General features: G+C 45.9%; 1 protein-coding gene and 1 long non-coding RNA gene across 7 annotated transcripts in view; one reads left to right on the forward strand and one right to left on the reverse strand.

Moving 5' to 3' along the window:
- The window catches only part of PPP3CA (protein phosphatase 3 catalytic subunit alpha), a 278,936-nt gene extending 276,574 nt beyond the window's left edge, over positions 1 to 2,362 (forward strand). For all 6 annotated transcript variants that reach the window (XM_083835543.1, XM_083835544.1, XM_083835547.1 and 3 more), the window contains one exon: positions 612 to 2,362. In XM_083835543.1, coding sequence (XP_083691669.1) covers positions 612 to 805 — 194 coding nt within the window. In that variant the 3' untranslated portion in view covers positions 806 to 2,362. The remainder of the gene's footprint in view (positions 1 to 611) is intronic.
- LOC310899330 lies at positions 1,602 to 16,931 on the reverse strand. The gene is made up of 2 exons (XR_014584213.1): positions 13,485 to 16,931; positions 1,602 to 13,398 (listed from the first exon to the last, which is right to left on the reverse strand). It is a non-coding gene; the product is annotated as an uncharacterized lncRNA (long non-coding RNA).
- Between the last annotated feature and the right edge of the window lie 3,432 nt (positions 16,932 to 20,363).

Below are 20,363 nucleotides of genomic sequence, written 5' to 3' on the forward strand. Positions count from 1 at the left end.
CGGCATTACTGCTGTTTGACTCAAACTGCTTTTTAGAGTCCAGGGAGGTTGGGGAGTGACGGACCGGCAAGTGGCTCGCCTGCACTGAGACCCTAGGACAAGCTGTTATAGGGTCAGCCCAAATGCCCTATAGCTTTAACGTGAAGACCGGCCACGTCACATCATCACTGTTTGTAACTGGCCAGTGCTTCCAGATTTTGTCTGGGCTTTGAAAATCAAAGGGGAGTTTTCCCTGAGTAAGGATGTTACGGAGAGGCCTAACGTTGTTCAGGCTGTAGGCCGTGACAACCAAAGCCACCTCACCGGGTCACTGCTTGCCCTAAGCATTGTTCCGACTTACAGACCGGAGCATCACAGCAGCCTCTTAGTACTTTAAGCTGAGCCTCAGAGGACAGCAAAGTAGTGGAAGTTGGTCTTGTTTGAAAAACATAGTTGGGTTGCAAGAGACGGTGGTGGCTTGCCCCCAGCTCTTTCTGCATACGGTAAGGAGTCCGTCGTGTTGTCAGATCTTCTCATTGCCTTCTTCGCAAAGAAGGACGTTGCTAAGTTGGGGGAAAAACTGCCAAGAGTTCTACGTTGCTAATTGTACTTTTTAATAATCCTTTATTTAGCTATCAAAGGATTTTCACCCCAGCATAAGATCACTAGCTTCGAAGAGGCCAAAGGCTTAGATCGAATTAATGAGCGAATGCCTCCGCGCAGAGATGTGCCATCTGATGCCAACCTTAACTCCATCAACAAGGCAATCTCCACAGAGACTAATGGCACTGACAGCAACGGCAGTAATAGCAGCAATATTCAGTGACCACTTCCTGGGCGGGGGGTTGAGCTGCAGGGCGCGATGGGGTTGCTGCACATCAGCAGTTGGATGTTCTTGCCTCTGATAATAGCTTACTTGCTCTGGGGGCCAGGTGTTGGATTCAGTTTACAAAATCATCTACGAAGAGATCGTAAACTTTAATTTGGTGGGAGGGGGGTGGGGGATAGACACCTCCTTTGGATATGCCTTTAAAATGCTTGTAGAAAAATGAAAGCTAATGCTGGTATATATTGCAAAGTTAGGGGAATGAACATGTTTTCCTACTGCATTGGGAACTTCTAGATATGTTACTGAAAGGCCTTTTGTTATGTTACTGGACATGAAAACTTTGTTTAATTTCTTACTAACTATTGTACGTTTACAGTTGCAGCACTAAACATGGACAACATCAAAACATTTTTAACAAAATGTACAAACTAAATAAGGACTATTTATTGATAATGTTTTGCTACTCTTGTCAGACAATGGCTATGAAATAAATTAGGCAGTCTTAAAAAATATAGAAAAAAAGAAAAAAAAAGAATGTTGGAAATTTGTTTAAAATGCCAAAAAAAGAGAGAGAGAAAGAGAGAGAGAGTGAGAGAGAGACAGTTTAATTTTGTACAGATTATGCTTACCTCAGGTTTCTTTAGTGTGCTTCAATGCCCTTCTTTAAATATAACACTTATCTTACTAATTTGGCAGCGATTATCCTTTTCTTTGTTTAAAAAAAAAAACTGGAATAATGATAACAATTATCTTTTTTTGCTGTTTATATTTAGGGGGGGTTTGGTTTGGGGGGTTTTCTTTTTTTTTTTTGGTAAATCAAGTCTTGGTTGTGGCTTGCTGAATTTAAATATTTATGAGTGGTGCATTTTTAAGTATAGTGAACAAGACACCATATTAAGTGCAGTGAAAAGCATCTATATTCTGTAAAAATCTGCCTATGCATGTTTTTTAAGAAAAAAATGGCTGTATAGGCCTGTATGGGACTGTAATGCGCTTAGTGGTCTGACTTATACTGGAAATGTATGTATACTGGCGTACTTTATATTCTCTAAAAAAAAAAATGCTTAATGCCTTTGAAATTTTGTAATCGAAAAAAAAGCTTTGAAAAATCTAAGGGGAGAGTATTCTTAAAGTTTTTAACATAAGCTTGTCAGTGCACATATAGATGGGTAGCATGTTTAGCAAACCTTGTGAAATTTAAATAAGTTTGTAGTTACATGTGAAATTCTAAATGCATGATAACTGTTAATGTCATAATGGTTTAGTCATTTTGTTATGTTCTGTCATGTGCCACAAAATGTGTAATTTTTTCACTTTTTTCCCTTTGTATATCAGTTACGGGTTTCGACTGGTTCATTCTAAAAAAGAAAAAGAAACAAAACAACAGTCCATTGATATTTTTTAACAATTGTATAAGTGCCCAAGTAATTCACTACAGCCTACAGCCTTGCCTTTGTAATTTGACTTCGAAATGTTGGCAATCAAAAGCATGCACTTGTAACAATGAAAGAAGCATTTTATATTACTACTCAATAAAAATGTGCATGAACGTAAGTGCTCTTCCCTTTCTTGCTGACTAAATCACAGAAGTGTGCGCACACATACGTGTGTTTGTTGCTCTCTTTTGCTTTTGAACAAGTGGAGACCATCTGTGTAAAGGAAGAAGGACACGTTTCACAGTTCAAGGTCAGTTCTTTACTAAGAAAAATGCATTTCTTACCTAGCTGTACTAAGCTACTGAACGCTGCTTCTGCAAATTCCCTGTATGTCTGATTTTTTCCCCCAAGTTCCAGTTAAAAAGGTGTTTTTTCTCTGAAATGAGTAGAATGTATCCCACTAATAGAGTGCACAAGAAATTGTGTGCTTTCTGTGTGATTTGCTCTCTCATCTACAGTGCCCTGTGATTGTGATTTGCTTTTCTGTCCCCCCAATGTTGTTGCAGACTTTTTTATTAGAAACAAATATAGATGATTCATACCTGGAAATCTAAACTTACAGAGAAGGCTTGGAATTGGTAGCAGAAAGACTCGTCTTAGGCTCTCACGGCAGAGAGAAAATTCCAGTTCAAATACAGGTTCCTCTTTTTCCATTGTGACTTGTGAATTATGAAGATGTAATTACAGTATGTGACTAGCATCCCACCCTCTGTGGAAACAAGGAAATGGTATGGACAGACCTCACAAATGTTCCTAGCCAGCTCTCTTCCTGTATTTGAAAAGGTGAATTAGTATCATTTGCAATGTTCCTTTAGGAAAAGAAAAAAAAAAATCGATGCTTTTCAGTATCAGATTTCAAATGCTGTCTTTTAGTCAGAGATGAATTGTCAAAGCTCTGTGTTTTTTTCTCATTTTCTCCCTGACTGTGCTCAGCATCCTTCCACAGTCCATCATCCTGTGAAGAAGTGATGGAAAATGCCAAACGGTGTGACAACGTGGGTATTGCTTTAGTCTTCCTTTCAGGTAGCATTATTAAATGTTGGCCTGGTGCCTGTTTTCTTATGTGTTCTTCCCACTTTAGCTCTGCCTTGTTATTTTTGGCAAGATAGGAATGGTGGCAAAAATACAGTGAATTCATAATATCCATGGCTACGAAGTTGGATTAATTTTAGATTTAAAGTTTTATTTAGGCTCATATAGAAATAAAACACAAAGGGGAGACATGCAGGGTCTAACTATTCATCTGATCGGTGGAACTGCTCATCTGGTGAATGAAAATGGTCTCTGGAAAAAGTAATGGTAAAACTCTGAGTGATTATTTTATTTGTCAAATCAGTCCTAGGGACGTGCTAGCTGAACAACTGTAGGTTACCTTGTGTGAGTTTTTCTGTAGAGAAGATGTCTGAGCTAGCACTCAGCAGCTAGTTTGTACAACATAAAGCCAAGTTGTTTGTCAGTGCAAAACGTTGTCTGGATTCGTTTAACTCGGGCCCTGGCAGTTGCCTAACTCAATTTAACAGGAAGAAAAGGAGTTTTTCCATCAGCAGTGGTGGCGTTGCTTAGACCTCTCAATCAGTAAGCTTAACCCAAACTATCAAAGCTAAAAATCAGCAGTGGGTTTGCAAATGCCTGCTGCAGTTGCTAAAGAGCTTAAGAGTAAGCAAGGGAGCCCAGGCTGAGTACTGCATCAGGAAATGTACAAGTTCTGTGTGGTCAGTAAGGAAATATATACATTTATTTCACTTTTTCTGTCTTGGAAGAATAGAAAATGTCCTGAGCATATGAAATAGCATTTTCCCATGGGTCCAGGTAAGATGGCCCAGCTCTGCAGGACTGGGTCCCACTCTCCTAACGTGGGGCAGGTTCTGGGTGAGCTCTGAGGGGTATTCTACTCCATAATTAAATGTTCTAAAAGGATAAAACCATTTTTCAAAAGTCATCTCTTTCCAGGGCATCCCATTTCTTCCAACTGTCCTTTTTCCTGCTACAGAAAGAGCCAAAGATGAAGTTGAAGAAAAACCATGGTGCCACTGAAGGCTGAATTTTGGATGGTCTAACTCAGTGAAATGCCACACACTGAAGTGCATCTCCCTTTACAGGTTTCTTTGCATCATGCCTACATCAGGATTTACTGGATTATTATTTTTTTTAACTTCTAGGTTTCCACTGTGGGATATGGTACATTGGATACGTGTATTATATTTTCTGCATGATGATGATTTTCCTTTTCAACAGCTATCAAGTGTGTAAGCTTCTAGTATATGTTCTTCAAAGGAGATAATCTTGATTGTTGTCCAGGGTTTCCCCCAGATTGTGCTAGAGTCAACCCTGCTTAAGGTTGTATCATAACAGCCAGCTGTCACGCACAGGCACAAACTCTTCCAGTGTTTTCTTTTACTCCCTTTTTTATTGCCGACAGAGATTTGTCTGCAACCTCTAGAGCAGTTCAGGCATAATTCTCCTGAGAACCTGGCCAGCTAAACTGAGGCCAGAAAAAAGCTGCTTGTTAATATAGACTTGATCTCTGTCTTCCATAGCTTCAGATTTGTTTTTGGTGAGACGGTGGAGTTCACAGTGAAACTTCAGGGACACTTTTTAGGTTCAAACTGAATTTATACTTTTAGTTCTTAGAAATCTGTTTCCCATCTTTTTCAAGGTACTGTTGCTCAGATTAGTCAGATCCATGAATCGTCCCACTTTTTCACAAAGAGAGGGATGTGAGAATCAGCTATTTCAAATGTTAAAAAAAAAAAAAAAAGGCACCAAAGCAGCTGTTTTGAAAATAGTTTGCAGATCACTTTCTCAGTTGTTTTTGGGAGGGTGTTTAATTCTTCATTTAAAAAAAAAAGTCCATTTTCAGTGTGCAAAAGGATGAAGTTTCTGGAACTTGAGAGGTTTAGAGAAAATGTGCCAGTTTGCATGTGTTCATATGTGTATGTTCGCATGTGTGTGAAAATACAGAGGACTGTACTCATCCCCGTGGGGGACACAAAGGAGGAGGATTTGATGGAGCTAGAGATTGGGTTTTATTAGTCTTGCTGAGCTGACTTTGCAGTATCAAGCCCGCTAAGCATTTTAAAATATATGGTTTATGAGGCTTTGATTTATTTACGTTTTTTTAAAATAACTTGGGGGCAGTTTCAGTTTTATACAGGACATCATGTTTTATCAAGCTGAAGGATAACTGCGTGCTCCGGGCGGTACTCTGCTCTGACACAAGCCTGCAAAGGGAGGAGGGGCTGGCTCGGCTCTGTCATCCTTGTCAAAAGCTTGTTTTTGGTAGCACAACTTGGCAAAGAACGTGCTAAAGGACTGGCTTTGCCGCCAGTGACAAGTCTACAAGCATGGTGGAAGAGGCGACAGTGTCTACTCCTTTGTCACAGGCCATCACTAGCTGTGCTGGGGCTCACCGAGGCCTCCCCCTCCCGTTTGGATGGAGTCTTGTGTGCCTGTTTGCTGGAGGTTCGGGGCTGTGTTCCCAGCTGGGCCATTTTTATGGCAGAAAAACTTGAGCAAGAGCTGGTCATTTCAGGCATAGTCAATGCAGACATCCATTGTGCGATCAAGCAAACCTGTTTTTCTCAGCATTTGGGTATTTAATAGTCTCTTTTTGCTTTGTGTGAGCAGCTGAACATTGTGACTCAGAATAATTTCACAGTTTTAGGTGAGAAGAGATGAGGTGGACCAGACCAACTCAACCGCTCACGCAGTGCTGGAGCGGGCTGCTCAGGGCCGCGTCTGATTGGGTTCTGGGCATCTGCGAAGGGAAACTCCACAACCTCTCAGGGAAACAAAACAACAACAAAAAGCTTTTTCTTGCATTTAATACCCTGTACTTGAGTTTGTGCCCGTTGTCTCTTGTCCTGTCATGGGGTCCCACTGAGCAGAGCCCGGCTCCCCCTTCTTTACTCCTGGCACCAGGTATTTATGCACACTGATGAGTCCACGCTGAGCCTCCTTTGCTCTAGACTGAATAGTTCCATCTCTCCTCATAAGTCAGAGGCTCCCGTCCCTTAATCACCTTCATGGTAAAGTTAAATTACCTGCCTGGTTTCCATTGTATACTATTAAATGCTGATCACGTATGTTGGTGCCAGTAATTTAAGATAGGAGAAGACATTTCCAGCCTTGGAAGTCAGAAAGAGGAGAGCTCTATATCAGAAAGCGGGGGAAGCAGAGGTATGCTGCAGTAGCAGAGCAGGGATGTACTGAGGTACAGATTGAAGAAGGTAAGAGAAAATGAAGGTCTCACTGGTCTGAGAGAACAGTGGAAGAGCAGGAATAGTATTTATTGACAAATCTGGTAATGAATCGGATCACAGATCATCCAGATAGGTATCAGTGCAAAGGGATCCACTTCACCATCTCAGTACAGTTCTGTCATGCATTGTGTCCCACCTGCTGCTGGTCCTCAGGGCTTCAGAAGGTGAAGAAGTCTGGCCAGTGCTTTACTGAGGGAAACAGTCCCTTCTTGGATTCAGCAGGCAAATGGATGAAGCCCTGAAGCATGTGATTTGTATACAGTCATTATTATAGTGCAGATTTGCGAGTATTATCAGGATATGAGATAAATGAGAGATCTTGTGCCTCCCTGGGGACGGAGAAGTAACCTTCCGAGGAGGTTGCCTGAGGAGAAGGTAATTTGTTTATCTGCCAGTTGGTGGTTTATTGCTTTCTGTGCTTATTTAATAAGCTTTGCACTTGGACTGCATTTTTCTGAAATGAGAAGAAAGTGCCTTCTGAAGGGAATATCGGGCTGACGCTCCAGCTGAGCTGAAATACGGCTGCAGAGCTGACATTTAGGCAAAAGTCTGAGGAAGTCCCGTAACCTCGGACCGTGGAGCCAGAGACAGGACCATGGCAAAGGCAGAGGACACTGGATAAGAGCTGGATGGTGAGAGCAGGGACCGTCTCACTGCTGGGGAGACAGAAGAGAAGGAACAAGCAGAATCAGAAGGGAAAAGAGGCACGGCTTTGCTGCCAAGAGGTGAGGGCAAGTACAGCTTACAGAGCTGGTTCCCCGATGTGTTTTGGTGGCACGGTGGGCTGTGAAGTGAAGACACAACTCAATTCCACCTGTGCTTGCTTTGGCTTCACTTGCTGGGGGAGAAAATAGGAGAACGGCAACTTTACAAGCCATACCCAAATCCATCACATCACGCCTGTCGCGATGTTAGAGAGAGAAAGTACCACCAGAAGTTCTGTCTCTCTGGAAGGCTAATTCCTAGCACAAGAACTGATGGATAGGCAGTGGTTAGCAATATTTGGACGCTGTTAATCTCAGATTAAACAGCAGACAAAAGCCTTCAAATTGTAGTCACAGAATCAGTAAGAGGTGGCACTGTTTTGTGTTTGGAAAAATGACCTGGCAGCCAAGCAAGCTGTGGATTGCCAGAAAAGTCTAAGAATACAGTGAAAATCAGCATGAGTCCAGCTAAGCTCCTTTGCTGATTGTGGTCAAAAAGCAGCGCAGAACTTTTCCAGACCCTTAAATAGGAAGAGCAAGGTATAAAGAAGAAGGGAAATGATGCAATAAGGGTAAGGGAAAGATTTAGAGTAAATGTATTGGCTAAAGGACCATGGAAGAAGAGCCAAGAATGAGATTTAGGATATGGAAACAAGAACTACCAGAATCAAGGCACAGGCAAATTCAGCGTTTAATGCTCTTTTTTTCCAGGAAAATGCAATAGTTTCTCTCCTAAAGCTGCAACAGAAATACCACGTATGCTTACTGGTCAAATGGCAGTGCTCTTTAACACTTCTCTGAGTGGGTGGTGTATTTTGAAAATATACTTGGAGAGTATGTAAGTACAGAAATATATATAAATAAGGAGCAACTGCAGGCTCATTGGTCTGAGTGTAATCATATGCAAAGCTTTAAAGAAAGTTTTGAGGGGAACTGCTGACCAAAATGTGCGAGGGGGTGGCTATTTGCTGCAGTGCCGTATGGGCATCAGAAGTAAGTTAGGGACAGTGGGAATTGTCATAAGGACGTTAAGGTGATGCCTCGCAGCAGCAATATGCTAGTGTGCAGTAGCCCTTCACGTGATCTCAGAGGGAAACAAACAAAAAAAAAAACCAACTTGGTGAATTCCACAAAGACTGGTCCAAACTTTAGGAGCAACACTAGTGGCTGATCAGTTCCAGTTTTTTATTCCTATTAACAATTTGTGCTACTTTGGAATGCGTGGTGGTTGGAAAACACTGATATTTGCAGGGAGAGGACGAGCTGCAGGAAAATGTCTTTTTTTTTTTCCTCCTGAGATGAGGAAATAATGTTGGTAACAAAAGTTTTCATATACATAGTGAGGAGTGCTGACTTTGCCCCAGAAGTAGGTTGGCGTTAGTAAGTGGTAGTGCAGATCCTTCCCGAGGAGCTGGTGGGGAGAAGCACAAAAGGGATCGGGTCAGGAAGGGAGGAAGGGGGGCTTCTTGTGGTCTTTTCTGCCTCCACGTGGCTATTTAATTACAGAGGAGAAAAAGTAACTGTCAGTTTTCCCTTCCTTATCTCCCAGCAAACCATTTTTCATGCCCATTTCACTTCCACAGCTTTTTCTTAGGAGGAGTGATTCATGCGGGTGCTTTCATATGGAAATAGATTTGCGAGGCTGGCCAAACAATGCACCTCTTGAAAGTGCAGCTGGGCGCTGGCGTGGCAGCGATTTCCCCAAGTCCAGAAAGCTCCATCCAGAAATAACCTCCTCCGTGACTCACGGGTGCTCTGGGGAGGGCAGGGGGATTCCTGTCCCCAGAAAGCCCAGCTGCAGGGAGGGCTCGGCGACGGCTGAAACACCGCTGAGCTGTCAGAGCAAATGGCATCTGCAGGGACCAAGATTTGGAGGAGACGGGCAGTGAGGGACGGGAGCTGAGGACAGTCTGAAGCAATCCTGCGTGCTAAACATACCCTTTCTCCCCCGAGACTGGAGAACACGTCCCAGTCACCCTCAGGGCAGACTTTTCTGCTTCAGAGATGAGGATCCTTTCCCATGCCTGGGCAAGGGCAAGGGCATGGGTCTGCAAAACGCCTGCCAGGAGCTTCGGGCAAGAGCTTTCCCGAAGGGGGAAAGATTTGTGTAATCACGGTTGTGATTCACGCAGCTTCCCGGCTCCCATGCCTGCCGTGGCGGGGCTGCTGGCTGCCAAGGGATGCGTTCTCTGTTAAACCGCCTGGGTCAGGGGTGGCTTCTCTGAGGCTTGAGGGGGTTCGCCCTTGTGAAAGAGCTCCCCTGTGCTGGTCTTCCGTGACGAGTGAGAATATGTGCTACTCGGTCTGACATATTATTCCATTAAGGCGTGGATATCCATCACAATACAGATACCCACGCACTACTTACAGAGCACGCAAGTGCTGTGCACCGCTGGGGATTCCTTGCTGGCTTGGTCTTTGGCATCGTTGTGCCTCTGCTGGTCCTGGAGTACAAAGATTTGGGCAAAACTATCCATGGAATTTTTTTTTTTTCCTTCTTCCTATGGGTTGTGCTTTTACTGTTGTTTTTAAACACAGTTAACCCGACTTAACCTTTGTACCTACAGTGTAGGAATTAACTCCCAGCTAAGTAAGGCTCCTCACAGCTTAATCAGGAGTGTGAATTTAGCGTCAGCACAAGGAGCTGCAAGGATGGATATATATATATATATATATACACACACACACACGTATATAAAACACTGATGTTTTAGAGAGAGAGAAAATATGATATTTTTTCAGCTCTTTAGATTGGATCTGCCTAAGCTAAAAATTTCTTGGGAACCAGACCGCAGCCCAGCAAACAGAGCTTTTGGGCTGAAAAGTGTGTGTCTGTGTAATATTATTATTTTTCTTGCTGTTCCACTGCAGTGGCCACGCAGGCGCTTCCTGCCTGTATTCCACTCAGTGCAGCTGGAGCAATGTGCTATAAATTACCCTGTGTACGTGGCTATGTGCTACGGAGGAGCCCAAGCCAACAGGCAGGCCAGGAGCTTGCCTGTGTGGAGTGCGCTGCAGATATTTCCAAAAATCCTGGACCTGCAGGAACCCAGCAGAGCTGCCTGCGCTGTGGCTGGGATTTACATCAAGCTTATGAGAGCATGTTTATTACCGTGAAAATACTCTTTGGCCAAAGCGTTATTGGAAGCAGAGAACGATATAGCACGGAGCAGCAGGACAAAAGGATATCTGGGCCATTTTAGAGCTGGTAGTGAGGTTTAGGTAATATTATTAACTGTATAATGCCTTTTTAGTGAAGCTTGCGGAGGAAAACCTTTGTATCTAATGGAACAACTGTCATTGTTTCCTGGCTCGGAAATATTTCCAGTCTCCTGCAGTATCACATGTACTAGAGAGGTCTTGGGTATTGCATAGCTGCAAGGGCAGCGAAAGGCTAAGGTTGGGGATGCTTAACAAAATAGGAATGGAAAAAAAAAAATTTAAATTTTAACAGCAGAAAACATTTTTCCAAATCCCCATTTCAATTTTTTTTTTCTTTTATCACCAAGATTAATTAAGGATAAAAATCCCTGAAATATAGATCATTTGAAAAGAGATCAGCTGGGAATGAAGCTTTAGCAAAATTGTCAGAAGACTAAATACATCATTTATCTCTACGCCGCAGCTGAGGTGCAGTGAAAAATACATTCTGCTGAGTACTGAAAATTAAATTAAGTTATGCTCATGTGAGCAGTTGTATGTTGTTTGAATGAAACCCTTGGGTTTTGTAATTGGCTTGGATGCGGAACCCTTTGGGATGGCTGTTACGGGGTGGACTTGCCTGGTTGTGCACTGGCGGCTGCTCTGCCAGCAGCTCCGTCCTTCACGACTGTCGGGGATGCGACGGTGTGAGCATTACAGATGGAAAGCTCGTGCTGCTGCTGGACACCACCTGTCTGGGGACCTTGCCACTTTTCCAGGGAGCAATTTTGCCTTCCCTTCTCTCCAGTGGGCTCACAGGCAGGACACGAGCCCTCCCAAATGCAAAGAAAACAAGTGGAAAAGCCACAGCATGAAAGGTGTCACCCATCTTTCCATTCTGTAAAGCTACGTGGTGTTGCAGTGTGACACCAACAGTCAGAAGACACTGGGAATAATATATATTTTTAGATGTACATTGGTATTCCAAATTCAGCCCTGCTCATTTCCATCCAATGTGATGTCTTCTGCTTGTGCCCCAGCCTTCAAGGCCGTCGGGAGGGCTTTGTGATCCCCAGTGATGAGCAGGGCCATTCGTGGCAGCACGATGGGCTCTGGCCATCTACATGGACCTGCCCATTAATGCTGGAAGTGCTGCGCATGTGTAGGTGAGCTAAGGTGGCCAGGCTTCATATCTGAAGGCCCCGAAGTCCTGCCGTCCTCCGTCCCCAGCCAGGATCTGGCTTCAAGTGGAACGTGGTCACTTGGGACTTTCCAATTTTGTCAAGCTCAGTCACACCTTCTTAAAGTATTTAAAAAAAAAAACAGTAGTGCTAAAACTCTGCTCCCTCCACGCAGTTGGTGCTGCTGAGTGAGCTGGAAAGCAAGGCAGTATTTCCTTGTGAAGCGCTCAGGTCCTTCTGTGGGCAGATGAGTGGCCAAGGCTGGGAGGGCTTGGAGAAGCCAAAGGAGAGCTGACCTAGATGGTAACAACATGAAGGAAAACCAAGCCCAGCTGGAGCTATCAGTCCTATGGGCTTTTCATGTCAATTTTAATACAGTCCTAAGGGCTGTGAAGGGTGAGGGGCTTGTGCCCACCTATATTCACGCCGATGATGCTGCCAAGGCCAGGCAACCCATTTGAACATCCAGCAAAAACGCCCAGAAAGGCCAAGCCGTTCATGATCGTGGACCTTGACTGTGCTGCAGCAGCCTTGCCACGAGCTCTGCTGTCATCTCCTTCCTCCCGGGGTTCGGCACAGCCCCTGCACGCATCTCTATGTGTAAGAGAAACCTGTTTCCATGGCGACTAGGAGCTTTCTAAATTCGGCATGTGATGTCCAAAATCCCCTTCACGTTAACTGTTGAGGTGCGCGTAGAGTCCTTTGAGCCATCGGAGGCCTGCTGCCGGGGCTTGTCGGGAAGGAAAGCGTTGGCACTGGCGTGTGAACGTGCTGAGCTGGTGTTAGCCACGGGATGTTGATTCCCATCTCCCACAGCGCAGCAGGTGCTCTCCAGGCCGGGGCACGGAGGTGCTAGCTGTGGGGCCCTGCACGCTGAGGGCGGTGAGGAGCTACGCTGTATTTATCTTCCAGATACACACGGGCATTTGCGCTGTATTAAGTAGCTGATGTTGCTGGGTTCCTCCTCTCACTTAAAGCAACGCAGCTGCTTAAATGCTTGTCTGATCGGGGCTGCATGGAGGTAAGGAAAGATTGCACCTGGTACAGTTATCAGCTGTATAATTGCATGCAAAAAAAGCCCCAGAACGAGCATCTGAAGCCACCAAGAGTCAGGTACAGGAGCATTAGTGAAACCTGTGTCTGCCCGACCTCTGCGTACACCCTTCAGTAAGAGCTGCAGTGTGAAATGCCACGATGTGTTTGAAGCAGCAGCGCCTGCCTTGCACATTTCTGTCTGTCTGTACCAGCTGGCGTCCTGCTGTCACGTGCCCGAGGGTGAGAAACCACCTTGCAAGGTGTGAGCGCTGTCTGTGTGTGCCCAGCCGCCCCTCAGGCACTGGAGCTGTGTTTCTGGGGCAGAAATCATAGCTTTATGTAATCGCCAGAGACATTTATAGAATACTTCTCGTCTTTGACAAGCTCAGATCCAGGCGCAAGATCTGAGCCTGGTGCATCGTCACCATGAGTGACGGGCTCTGCTCTGCAGGTTGTAAAGACCAAAAAAAAAATATCCTGCAGAGTTCCTAAGACCCCTTTCCTCAGTGTAAGGTGTTCTGGGTTCCCCCACTAAGGCTTATTTTAGTGCCAGGCTGTCCTCAGTGTGGGCCAAGGCATCAGGATTTGGCCCTGACCGACAAGAAGTTCAGCAGGAGGCATGTGCAGGACTTTGCAAGCAATACAAGATGATTTGTGGGGTGAGATGGAGGTGGAAAGCAACGGGAGAGGGCACGAAGTGAGGAGACCACTTGGCGTTGCCACAAGAGGAGGAGGACAGAGTATGGCAGAGGTCACAGCTTCTGCTTGATCTGCTTCCCAGAGCTTCCCAGCTTCTCAGAGCAGCCAAAACCTTCATAAATGTCAGATTTCCTGCAAAAGGACAAATAGCTCATATTTGAGGTATGAGGCATGGGGGGGGGGGGGGGGGGGGGAGTTAGAAATACGATGCCACGAACCTTCCACAAGCCATTGCAGCTAATAAATAATAAAACCAGAAGCAAAGCCAGACAGGGGAGGAATGAAGCCTGTAGGGCAGTCCTGGACTGGTGCAGTTGCTCGCTGGAGAAGCGAAGGGACAGAAAAGGGGGATCATGAATTTGTCAGATGGAAAAAAAAAAACACACGTACATACAAAAGAGAGGACAGCAACAGGAATTTTTTAAAGACTGAAAGGACACTGAGGACATCCTCCCTGGGAGGACCACCAGCTTCAGCACTGGGTCTGGTCTCTAGGTTGATCCAAGGCGCATGGCCAAGCACGCATTACCAGGGCTGAGCTGTAGCCAGGGACATCCATGGGGGCAAAAAGGAGATGACTGCATGTAATTCAGTATGAGGGAGGCTCAAGGATGGCATTGGGACTGCTGTGCTCCCCTCGTGTCGCCCTCGTTTCCATTTCAAAACAGAGGTGAGGAGGTGTCATGTGGAGCTTGGAGGTGGTTTTGCTTTTTGTGTGAAATGTGCAAAATGAAATTGCTCTCAGTCCTACACCCTCGGAATTATTTAGGTTGGTATTTAATCCCATTTGCGTTTTCCTGCCCACTATGTTCTGATTTTCTCTGTGCTTTTGTAAAGCTGTGTGAAAGCAACGCCCTGGTTTTACCACCCAGGGCTGTTTGGACATGCAGCCATGGAGGGAGGTTAAAAATTATACATACGTAAATTAATAGAAAACCCCATTGTCGCAGTAAATCTGGGCCCCAATCTTTTTCCAAAGGCTGCTGGCACATTTCCAGGGAGGTTTCAAGTCGCAGGTGGTGACCCCTTGAAGCCCAGCTGGTTTAGGGTTTGGTGAGCTGCAGGGGCTCACCTATGGGGCAGGGGCTGCCAGCCCGGTTCCTATGCCAGTTAAGTAATTAACAGAGCTTCCCCATCTCTTACCTCATCCACCATTTCTGTCGGTTTGTTCTCCCTGCAGCATGTCGTCATCTGTGACTGGTTTTATTCCCTTTCCTTTCTGGCTCCAGGCCCCTCAGCAGGTTGCCTCAGTCCAGCAGAGGTGGAAAGCCCTAAAGGTCCAGCGAAAAATCATGCAAAACATGCACAAAACAGAGGAACAGGTGTTTCCCCTGCCTAATTCTCTGTCTTGCAAATTTGGCTGGCCAGGCTCTCCAGATGACTTCCTTGAGCCCATCTTCCTGACTTGGCTCAAAGCAGCTGTGTCTGATCTTGGGTCGAGGATAAGTATTTTATATTTATCACTAAAACAAAAAATTGAGGCGTGCTCTCTGTGCAGTTGGTCGCCAGGGCCCTCTGTGCTTCAGGTGCCCACAGAGGTGGCACTAGCACCGGTAGGGGAAACCTGTAGGCACCTCCTGGGGCTGGGAGATACCTCCATGCAGAGAGAGGTCCCCTCTCACATGGGCTTTGCAGCAAAGCATCAGCTGAAGAGGGGCTTGTGGGGAAAGCTCGATGGGGCCAAGGGTACCCCCAGGTTATTCTGGGCTTAAATAACAGAAGCCCCCCCGCCCGAACCAGCCCCAAATAGGAAGCAGCAGCTGGCTGGTGGCAGCTTTTCTCATCCTCCTCTTCAGCAGGGCTGTGTCCTAGGCAAGCACTTTGGTGTGGTCGCACAGCCTGGGGGCATGTAGAGATGGAGTTGAGAGGTGGGATTAATCCCAAGACCTCGGGGACGTGGCTGAAAGGGCGATTTGGAGTTGGGCAGTGCACCAGTCAAGGTGCTTGGTTTCTGTAGGGTCATTTGGCTTGACTTCCTTCAGTTGCTGAGCAGGTAAGCCTCACATCAGTGAAGACGACGGTTTATGAACGAGACAGCAGAGCTTTGTCAGGATGCCTTTTCCAGCTGGAGTTAATTTCTGCAAAAATTTGTGTGGAATTTTTCAGCTCACTGGCCCTCGTCACGCCACGCTTGCCTCTTCTGTCTCCTCCATTTGGCTGGCGAAGGCCTAGCACAGTAACCAGAGACATATCTAAGGATTAATTAATTTAATTTACATTAATTTATTCCAACTTCTGAGACGGAGCCCTAGAGACTGCTTGCAGCGCTTGTGCTGAACGTAGAGTCGGCACCAGCGGCCGGTGGATGAGGGGAGAAGTGCTCCTGGCATGGTGTTTGCAGGATGCTGCCGGCTCCTCCATCTGCAGGGAGCAGAGCCAGCCCCTCACCAGGCTTTTGTGGCTAATGGGTTATTTTCTTCCTCTGCCCAATAGCTCCTGTGGGAGTAGCCTGTTCCTTCAGTGAGGAGGTGTACAAAAGCTTGGCCACACACGGTAGCTTCAGGATCTGGGGCACCTTTGGGATGGTCTGGTGCACATTTCCACCTCTGAATCCACACCAGCTGCAGAGCGTGCTTGGGCAGGGGTCCTGCTGCCTTTAAGTTATCCATTTGGTTCACCACAACAGCATTTCCCTGTTTGATCTCTTCTCGTGTCAGCTTGCCCCCCAGACCGTGGTTTCCGCAGCCACCATCATGGCCCAGAGGCCCAGGCCTGGCTGCAGGCCTGCACCTCAGAGGCCTGCGTCACCTCTCCGACATCGGCAGGCAGAGCAGGAAGTCACCAAGGTCAAAGAGCAAAATATGAAGAGGCAGAAAAGTTTGGCCTGTGTTTGAAAATGAAGCTATATTTCCTGGTTCAGCGTCCACCTGGGAGTATTGGATCATTACTTCATAGTCAGCCTTTGCTTCTTGTAGAGGAAAAGGTGTTAACCCAGAGAAATGGGAGTAGGTGCTTGGATTTTCAGCTGGAGGAGCCAAGAGCTTACATTCCTCTGACCTTTGCACACACAAAGGTCTGCTCTTTTCCACAGAAGATCTCACAGTCTTGAAAATACTAGCATTTATGGTCATTAACTTTGTTACTAATTACTTGTCTTCCATCAGGTACTAAAAATGCGGTTATGGTTCCACCTTCTGTGGTGTCCAGCACGAGGAAACATCCTTTCCCACTGACCAGGACCCTGCTTTTTCCCATTGCCCAACACCTCAGGTTGCCCTTGCATCAGCTGTGCCATTACGGGCTCCTGTTTGAAGGGTTTCCATGTGGTCGCAGACTACAAACCCCAAATCTCTTCTCCTGCTGTCTTCCTTCTCCACCTCCCCACTCGGGTCCATCAGGCCTCGCCGTGCACGACAGCTGTGCGCACGCCTCCTGCTATGAGTGTACTTGCAATGCCCTGATTAGACACCAAAATGAAGGCAAGCAAGGCTGAGCAGTGCCAAAATATCCTGTATGCGAGGCATCTACTGTTCTCTACCCTGTTTCTTAATCTGTTTCTTAATCCAGGATGCGGGTGATGCACTGAAATTACAGGAGCAGCAGGCAGCTCTGCCCCCAATACCTCAAGGTACTCTAAATTAATGCTGATAAAGCTGGCAGCCTCTGCTAATCCCCAACTAAATGCATGAAAACTGATTAATAAAACAAAGCTTCAAGCTCCAGCAGCTCCTGCATTCAGGTCACTGACCCCATTTTAAATAACTGGCTTTTGTGCTCGTACATGGCTCCTGCTCCCGGGGTGGAGAGGCGGAAGGGACGAGCAGGGCCATGCTCTCTGGCATGGCCTGGCTTGGCTTGGTTTCTCCCAGGCTCTTCTCCCCTGGACAGAAAATATTTCCCATTACATAGTCTTTTAACTAAATCTTCCACTTATGTCCTATTAAATGCTTCCTGATGTTTTGTACTAATGGTCTCATTATTTAGCAGCGACAAAAGAATATATTTTGTTTCCAGGAGAGCCAAAGCCTTATTTTCTAACCATGTTTACCTCACTTGGGAGTTTATACTAAATGTGGTGCTATTAAGACTGCATAAATTTAGGCCAGGTGTGGTCTATGACATGCTTAAAATGTATATCTAATTTGTTTATACTAGTGAATTGGGCAGGAGGTAAAAAGCATATTACTTCTGGACACAAACAGAGGGCTTAGCTGTATCTAGTTCAGCTGAAGTTAATGAAACATTTCAGCCCGAGGGGCAGAGACCTCTGCCCGAAGGAGCTGCCCTGCCTGTGCTAACGCCTTCAGCGTGAGGGGTTTGAGGAGCGGGGCAGCAGCTGGATTAGAAGAGATGGCTGCAGGTCTGCCGTGTGGTGCATCCATCGCACAGCCTGCAGAGCGGCCCCGGTGGTTGAGCACTTTGCCGTGATTAAGCCGCCAGGAATTTGGAGATCCCACTGACTTCAGCGCTGGGATTTGCCTTTATCCTTTTAAGAGGGCTGTTATTACTATTGTGCTCTTTGCCAGGATGGATTTGGTCAGAAGATTGCAGGCTGCCTTCCCGTCCCAAACAGTTCGTGTTTGCTGCCCATAAGCGGGCACCCTCTGTGCACCCCTTGGCTCCCCCTCGGGGCTGGCCAGAGCTGGCGAGAAGATGGGGCAGGGGGAGCCCTCCAAGGATTAAACACAGATGTTTGCTGGCCAGAGCTTAAGGCCCGAGCTTGCCTTCATCAGCCGTAGTCTCAGCAGAGATGCCCTGCCTTCTAGAAACATTTGAAGGCGTTGCATTATTCCCGAGCATGGGAATTCACAGGCATTTTCATTAACCTTCATGAGGAGCTGTAAGCTGCAATTTGGATTCTGTGCAAAACCCTCTGAGCACAAAGCCTTGTGACAAGGGCTAATGTTCGCTCCTGCTGCAGACTGAAGGGTACATTTGCAAGCAGCAAAGGAGGAGAAGGCATTCATCTCCTGTGTGGTTTATAGATGCCACTTAGCATCCCAGTCTCTGACTTCCAAGAGCATTCTTGCTTCACTGCAAAGCCTGTGACAGAAAATTGGATTTCTCTGAAGTATGGGGTGTTCAAAACACTCATTGCTTCTGTCTCACTTGAAAAACATCTCTCTCTCAGCCCCGAGATATATTAATATCCTTCCCCTGTCACTTCTCCCAAGTTCAGCTACAATAGGAATGAAATTCAGTGGAAGCTGCAAGCACCAGATCAGCCTTGTGAAGAGATGGCAACAAATCTTTTTGGAGCAAGTTGTATTTAATCAGCGTTTTTTTTGGAGAATCACAGGCGGTTTTCTTTCCCCCGTCTTCTCTCTCTAAAGTGAAATTAAGTTCATTTCAGAACTGAATGAACCTTCCGTGTTTGCTTAGTCTAGCGTTGACAGGGCAAGCTGAGCTAGGGTAGGACCGTGCTGGTCCTCACCTTGAACAAAGAAAATGGAGAGACCGGCAGAGCACAGGTGTCTGTGATGGAGGGAGCACATCTCCCGCTAGGAAGCCGTGGTGCATCTCACGTTGCTCTGTCAGAAGCAAAATCTAAATTAAGGTGGAGGAGGTGGTGGGTTTCTCTAGCTGAGGAGATGAGCAGGAAGACTTGACTTCAGGAGGAGCACAACCGGGAGGGCACTGCAGAGTGACTGTAGGATTTGCCAGACGTTCCTTTTTTAAACCTGCAAAATTTGAAAATCAAATTAATAGGCTCTTTGAGTCATTCTGTGAAACCTGTAGCAAGCTGTGAAATTTTACTCAATGGATAAACTTCTGTGCTTGTTGTTTGGGCTATTTTTCCCCTACAGAGAGGGGAAAAGAGAGAAAGGAAAGCTACAGCCTAGGAAAGACCAATGTCAAAGTTGGATTTCATTCGTCTCCAGCAGTTCAGTGGAAAACTCTTGAACAGCTTCAGTCCCAAAAGATTTAAGTAGGCCATAAGTTCTGCAGCCATTTTGTGGTGTGCAGCTACGCAGGGTGGTGAAAGTCATCTCACAAAACTGGCACCTGAACTGGAGGGGGCAACAACATGGAATAACTCCTGTGCACATGTGGATCTGCTGAGAAAACTGGGGTGGTGATAAAAGGGGATCTGGGTAAAGAAAAATTATCTGATTCATTAGTGTTTTGTCTCTGTTTTATGCTGTTTTAACTCATATCCCCACAGTAATATTTGGACTATTTTATAAGATCAAAATTTTGAGTTCTGTATACCATAAACCATTTTGCTTAAATTCTACAATGATAACATTTTTGCTAGAATGGGAAAAGTAAAATGGTGTATGGAGGTGAGTCCTTGTGAAGGATCTTCTTATGTTTTCTTGGGATACAGAAACAGAGCCAGGGAGTAGCCCCCATTCCTTACATCCTTTTTGTCTCTACACTCTCCCTTGTTTCAGGGAATCAGGCCTACCTGAGGGTCACTAAAGCGTTCTTGTTTAGAGCTCTTACAACCCACAAGACTCCTTTTGCCATTTCTTCCTTTCTCCTGGACCCTTCTTCCACTTTAAATTCACTGCCTGCCATGAGGTTCCTCATGTTTTTCAGCAAGGCTTTGTGTAGTGGTTTTTGGGCTAGCACTGACAGCAAGCCTCTGATATTCAAAACCTCCCAAGGGGCCTGGATGTTATTTCATGGGGAGTCTCTATTACTCAGGATCTGTAACAGCCCAGCCCAAGACCTACATATTTTATTATTATTTATTTATTTGTTTGTTTTTAGGAAATGAAACTTTTTTCAGGAAAAAAAAAAAAAAGATCTGTTCTCTTACTGAAGAGACAAAGTAACATCATCCGTCCTCAGGGCAAATTCCTACTCTGGACCACCATGCCATATCACATGTGGGGCTGTGTGAGGCTCAGGCGTATGGGGAAATGGGGTTGGGACTTGCTTGCCATGCAGGGTGCGTGTAACCCTGCAACCCTGGTGTCCATGTGGCAAACCAGTAGCCATCCCCTCGAGGTTTAAGCTGAACAAGAATTCAGCAACTTCAGTGAGTATTCGAAACTCTTGAACCAGCTGAATTAATGTGGTTTTTCAACCTCCACCCCCCTCAAGCTCATGCCCTGTGCTGATGGAACACAACAAACAGGCAAAGCCCAGCCATCACGCCGTGACAAGGTCACAGAAAGCCAAGGTGAACCCCACACTTTTACATA

Source organism: Anser anser (assembly GCF_964211835.1).
Source record: "Anser anser genome assembly, chromosome: 4".
Lineage (NCBI taxonomy): Eukaryota > Metazoa > Chordata > Aves > Anseriformes > Anatidae > Anser > Anser anser.